This window comes from Salvelinus sp. IW2-2015, linkage group LG7 (assembly GCF_002910315.2).
Source record: "Salvelinus sp. IW2-2015 linkage group LG7, ASM291031v2, whole genome shotgun sequence".
Taxonomy (NCBI): domain Eukaryota; kingdom Metazoa; phylum Chordata; class Actinopteri; order Salmoniformes; family Salmonidae; genus Salvelinus; species Salvelinus sp. IW2-2015.
In genome coordinates, this window is record NC_036847.1 from 31,004,682 (window position 1) to 31,010,661 (window position 5,980).

At 43.9% G+C, this 5,980-nt stretch overlaps 1 protein-coding gene across 1 annotated transcript in view; it reads right to left on the reverse strand.

Annotated features, from left to right (window-relative positions):
- The window catches only part of LOC111966134 (uncharacterized), a 111,282-nt gene that overhangs the window by 15,046 nt on the left and 90,256 nt on the right, over positions 1-5,980 (reverse strand). The window contains exons 15-17 of the mRNA XM_070444341.1: positions 1,765-1,923; positions 1,129-1,423; positions 407-970 (exon numbers count right to left, since the gene is read on the reverse strand). Coding sequence (XP_070300442.1) covers positions 407-970; positions 1,129-1,423; positions 1,765-1,923 — 1,018 coding nt within the window. The remainder of the gene's footprint in view (positions 1-406; positions 971-1,128; positions 1,424-1,764; positions 1,924-5,980) is intronic.

The window sequence follows — 5,980 nt, forward strand, 5'->3', positions numbered from 1 at the left end:
GTAACTGGTGGTAGCGCTGTTGTTGTTGTCTGTGGTTGGTACTGGGTGTAAGCTGTTGTTGCTGCGTGGTATACTGGTTGTAGCTGTTGTTGTTGGTGTAACTGGTTGTAGCTTTGTTGTGAGGTGTAACTGTGTAGCTGTTGTTGTTGTATTGGTAACTGGTGTAGCTGTGGCTGTTGTTGTTGTGGTGGTAACTGGTGTAGTTGTTGTTGTGGTGGTAACTGGTGTAGTTGTTGTTGTGGTGGTAACTGGTGTGGCTGTGGCTGTTGAGTGTGTAACTGTGTGTTGCACTGTGTGTTCTGCATTTGGACAGGCAGTTGCTGTATCTGTTGTTGTAGTGCCAGTGGCAACATCTCTGTCTGTGGTTGCAGGGACATACACTGTTTTTGTAATGGCTTTGTCTGACTGAGCTGGGGCTGTAAATKTAGCTGAGACTGCTGCTGCTGCTKCTGTTGTTGTTGTTGTTGTGGCTGTAGTTGTTGCTGTTGCAGCATCTGCAACTGTTCAATAGATTTTTGCAACGCTTGTTGCTGCTGCTGCTGCTGCAGTTGTATCTGCTCTTGGTACTCTTGCTGTTGTTGCTGTACCTGTTGGAGTTGCACAGCCTGCAGGTTTTGTTGTTGTTGTTGCTGTTGCTGCTGCTGTACCTGTTGCATTGTCTGGAGCTGCTGTTGTAACTGGACCTGGGCCTGAGGCAGGGCTTGAGGCTGGGCTGCCATGCACTGAATCTGAGGCAGGGCCTGAGGCTGGGCTGCCATGCACTGAATCTGAGGCAGAGTGTTTTGCTGCTGCTCCAGAACTGCATGGCTGGCAGGAGGAGAAGCCACATCTGTAGCCACAGCCACTGGAGGGTGGATGGAGCCGGTGAATGAGTGGCCCCCACCAGACACACACTGCCCTGGGGCTGCCACCGTTACTACATCCCCCAGGCTTGGGCCTTGGCCCTGGCTCACCATGGAGCAGGTCAGAGCTTCAGTTAGACAGCATGTGGCAGAGGGAGCAATGGTGGCAGAAGCAGCTAACATGGCGGGGACTGGGAAGTTGGTAGCGGTGTTTGGGACATGGGTTGGAATGGAGGATGTTGCTGTGGTTGTACTGGAAGTTTGGTGGATGGAAGCCTGCAGGTCTAGGCCAGCTGAGGCAGCGGGGACTGGGTGTAGGACTGAGGCAACAGCTGCACTAGTAGAAGCCAGGTCAGAAACACTTCTGTCAGAGGCAGCAGAGGCAGTCGTGTCAGGAGTGGGGGCAGCAGTGGCTGGGGGGGCAGACATGGAGGCAGGGGTAGGAACGGTGGAGACGCAGGTGGAGGCAGGGGGGGAGGAGGCAGAGGCCAGGGCACACAAGGTGGAGGTGGGGCAGATAGGAGGAGAGGAAACCATTTCAGCAAAGGAGGAGTCCGATCTCTGGGATCCTCCATCCCACTCTAGAGTATGGCGACCAATCAAAGCAGACCAGAGAGAGGAGGTACAGAGGGTTAGTTGGTGTTACTCAACAGACAGAACCAAACACAGCTGAATGTACCCTCAGAACCAGGCCGTACTACGCTGGCCTGGTTACGCTTCCACCCTAGTTGCTGGAACTGTGTGAGAAAATGTACATTTTCTGTACAGTGCATAGCCCGTTAATGGAGCAGGACACTAACTGCACAAGAAAATATTTCAACCCCTACTGGTTTTCAGGAGGGCTTGGTAGTGTGAAAAGGGTATGACTGCCCAGTGTTAAATGACTGTTAGCCCAGGCCCAGGTGTCATCCTGTTACTGTACCTCGGTCAGTGTCTGTAGACTGAGGCACCCTGACCTCGCCGGGCGAGAGAGGTGGAGGGGTTGACGCTCCTCCCTGGTTTGATGTGGAGTCTCTGTGTCTGATTGTCTGGTTGATGAAGAACCTCCATCTGCCCACCGGAGACGACTGTTCCCCGTCCACTGGAACATAAAATAATATATAAAAAGTCCCACTTTAAACTAACTACAAATTTCAAGGTTTCCTTAAACACTTTATAAAGCCTACATAGATGTTTTAGAAGTCATTCAGAATCATTCATAATGATTTTTTCAAGGGGGGTTCTGAATCCACTGGCAGACAGAGAGAAATAACATAAAAAAGGTCCCACTTTAAACTAACTTCAACTTTCAAGGCATCATCAACACTTCATAAAGCCTATAGCAGGGATGGGGGTGAGGGCCACAAAAGATTGGAATTCCTCATGAAGGGTCGCAGTGGCTTGCGAGTCTGTGTACCCACATCCACACCCACACAGTCAGAGCTAACTCTAGCCTTTTGGGGGACCTAAGCTTGTTGCCACCGCCATGAACATTTTTCAATGTTACAACAACTCATTTCATGCAATTCTACACATTTTGCCATAAAGTGGAGAGAAATGTTTGCAGTTTTTAATATGATATCTGAGTGAGAGTGACTAACAAAAATCAATGGTGGCCCTGTGGTCGGTAATTTGACCATGATTACTAAAAGTTTAAATAGCTGGCCGCTGAACTAACTTACCAATCCAAAACATTTTTAGCTGACATGAGCTAATTGACAGTCACTGACATAACAAGAGAAAAACTGCTGATGCACAACCACATTTTGAAATTGCACCTGGTGTATTCTACTATTCTAACTCTCAACAGTAAATTCAGACCCGTCTAAGTTCTGATTTTATTATTTTTATAAATAAATATATACACAGTTGAAGTCTGATTTTTACATACACCTCATCCAAATACATTTAAACTCAGTTTTTCACAATTCCTGACATTTAATCCTAGTAAAAATTCCATTGTCTTTGGTCAGTTAGGATCACCACTTTATTTTAAGAATGTGAAATGTCAGAATCATAGTAGAGAGAATGATTTATTTCAGCTTTTATTTCTTTCATCACATTCCCAGTTGGTCAAAAGTTTACATACAACTCAATTAGTATTTGGTAGCATTGCCTTTAAATTGTTTAAACTTGGGTCAAACGTTTCGGGTAGCCTTCCACAAGCTTCCCACAATAAGTTGGGTGAATTTTGGCCCATTCCTCCTGACAGAGCTGGTGTAACTGAGTCAGTTTGTAGGCCTCTTTGCTCGCACACGCTTTTACAGTTCTGCCTACACATTTTCTATAGTATTGAGGTCAGGGCTTTGTGGATGGCCACTCCAATACCTTGACTTGGTTGTCCTTAAGCCATTTTGCCACAACTTTGGAAGTATGCTTGGGGTCATTGTCCATTTGGAAGACCCATTTGCGACCAAGCATTAACTTCCTGACTGATGTCTTGAGATGTTGCTTCAATATAGCCACATAATTTTCCTGCCTCATGATTGCCATCTATTTTGTGAAGTGCACCAGTCTCTCCTGCCAGCAAAGCACCCCACAACATGATGCTGCACCCCCGGGCTTCACGGTTGGGATGGTGTTCTTCGGCTTGCAAGCCTCCCCCTTTTTCCTCCAAACATAATGATGATCATTATGGCCAAACAGTTATTTTTTGTTTTCATCAGATCAGATTAATTTCTCCAAAAAGTAATGATCTTTGTCCCCATGTGCAGTTGCAAACCGTAGTCTGTTTTTTTTATGGTGGTTTGGAGCAGTGGCTTCTTCCTTTCTGAGCGGCCTTTCAGGTTATGTCGATATAGGACTCGTTTTACTGTGGATAATAGATTATTTTTACCTGTTTTCCTCCAGCATCTTCACAAGGTCCTTTGCTGTTGTTCTGGGATTGATTTGCACTTTTCGCACCAAAGTACGTTCATCTCTAGGAGACAGAATACGGCTCCTTCCTGAGCGGTATGACGGCTGTGTGTGTCCCATGGTGTTTATACTTGCGTATTATTGTTTGTACAGCATGAACATGGTACCTTCAGGCATTTGGAAATTGCTCCCAAGAATGAACCGGACAAATTTTGGCTTTGTTGATTTCTTTAGATTTTCCCATGATGTCAAGCAAAGAGGCACTGAGTTTGAAGGTAGGCCTTGAATACATCCACAGGTACACCTCCAATTGACTCAAATGATGTCAATTAGCCTAAACAGAAGCTTCTAAAGGCATGACATAATTTTCTGGAATTTTCCAAGCTGTTTAAAGGCACAGTCAACTTAGTGTATGTAACTTCTGACCCACTGAATTGTGATACAGTGAATTATAAGTGAAATAATCTGTCTGTAAACAATTGTTGGAAAAATTACTTGTGTCATGCACAAAGTAATGCCCTAACCGACTTGCCAAAACTATAGTTTGTTAACAAGAAATTTGTGGAGTGGTTGAAAAAACGAGTTTTAATGACTCCAACCTAAGTGTATGTAAACTTCCGACTTCAACTGTATATATTTTATAGTTTGGGGTCACTTAGAAATGCCCTTGTTTTTGAGAAACCGACTTCACAAGTCCTCAACTGGCGGCTTCATTAATTAGGAACCCGCAAAAACACCAGTCTCAAGTTTAACAGTGAAGAGGTGACTCCAGGATGCTGGCCTTCTAGGCAGAGTTGTAAAGAAAAAGCCATATCTCAGATTGGCCAATAAAAATAAAAGATTAAGACGTGCAAAAGAACACAGACACTGACAAGTCCAGCATCCCGAGTCGCCTTCTTCCACTCTGATGTTGAGACTGGTTTTTGGTGGTACTATTTAATGAAGCTGCCAGTTGAGGACTTGTGCAGGCGTCTGTTTCCCAAACTAGACACTCTAATGTACTTGTCCTCTTGCTCAGTTGTGCACGGGGCCTCCCCACTCCTCTTTCTATTCTGGTTAGAGCCAGTTTGTGCTGTTCTGTGAAGGATAGTACACAGCTTGTACGAATCTTCAGTTTCTTGGCAATTTCTCGCATGGAAAAGCCTTCATTTCTCAGAACAAGAATAGACTGACAAATTTCAGAAGAAAGTGCTTTGTTTCTGGCCATTTTGCGACATGTATCGAAGCCTTGTCTAAAGAAGGCCAGTTTATTGCTTCTTTAATCAGAACAACAGTTTTCAAAGCTGTGCTAACATACTTGCAAAAATGGTTCTAATGATCAATTAGCCTTTTAAATGATAAACTTGGATTAGCTAACACAACGTGCCATTGGAACACAGGAGTGATGTTTGCTGATAATGGGCCTCTGTACGCCTATGTAGATATTCAATAAAAAAGCTACCGATTCCAGCTATAATAGTCATTTTACAATAATATAACAATGTCTACACTGTACTTCTGATCAATTTGATTGTATTTTAAATGGGCAAAGAAAATTGCTTATTTTCAAAAACAAGGACATTTCTAAGTGACCCCAAACTTGGAACGGTAGTGGATGTTATGTATATATTGTTTGTTTGTTTTTGGAAATTATCCTGGCCTACAGAGATGCTGACTGGGGTGCTGGAAGATAAAGAGAAATCCTGTATAAAAAGATCCCACTTAATGAGAAAAAGGCTAAAGGAAGCTGCCTTAAACAAAATCATTCATAATGCTTTATAAAGAAGGGCAAAAGGTTAAGCCACATTTGTCAAAGCACCACATACTATGACCATTATAGTCTAGTATAAGAGAGCATGATGACCCTGTCCCTACCCCGGCTTCACCAAAATGGACACAACTCTTCACCGTCTTTCACGGTCAGCCTCACTTAAGGGTTGGATACACCCTGACCGAATCACATTGCCTCCCAAAACGGCACCCTATTCCCTATATACCTAGTAGTGCACTATTTTTTATTAAGGGGCATAGGATCTGTAATGGACTACTTTTTGATATAAGGGGTCATAGGGATCTGGTCAAAAGTAGTGCATCATATATGGAATGAGGTGCCATTTTAGACTGTAACTCACTTGCTGTGCCTGTTGGAGTGCGTCACATGCAGCTGTTCCATAGAGCCAGTCTTGGGTGGGACAACAGGAAGACACAGAACAGACCATGTTAACAAAACTCAGCAAAAAAAAGAAAACCACTGTCTTTCAAAGAAAATTCGTAAAAATCCGAATAACTTCACAGATCTTCATTGTAAAGGTTATCTTCTTCTT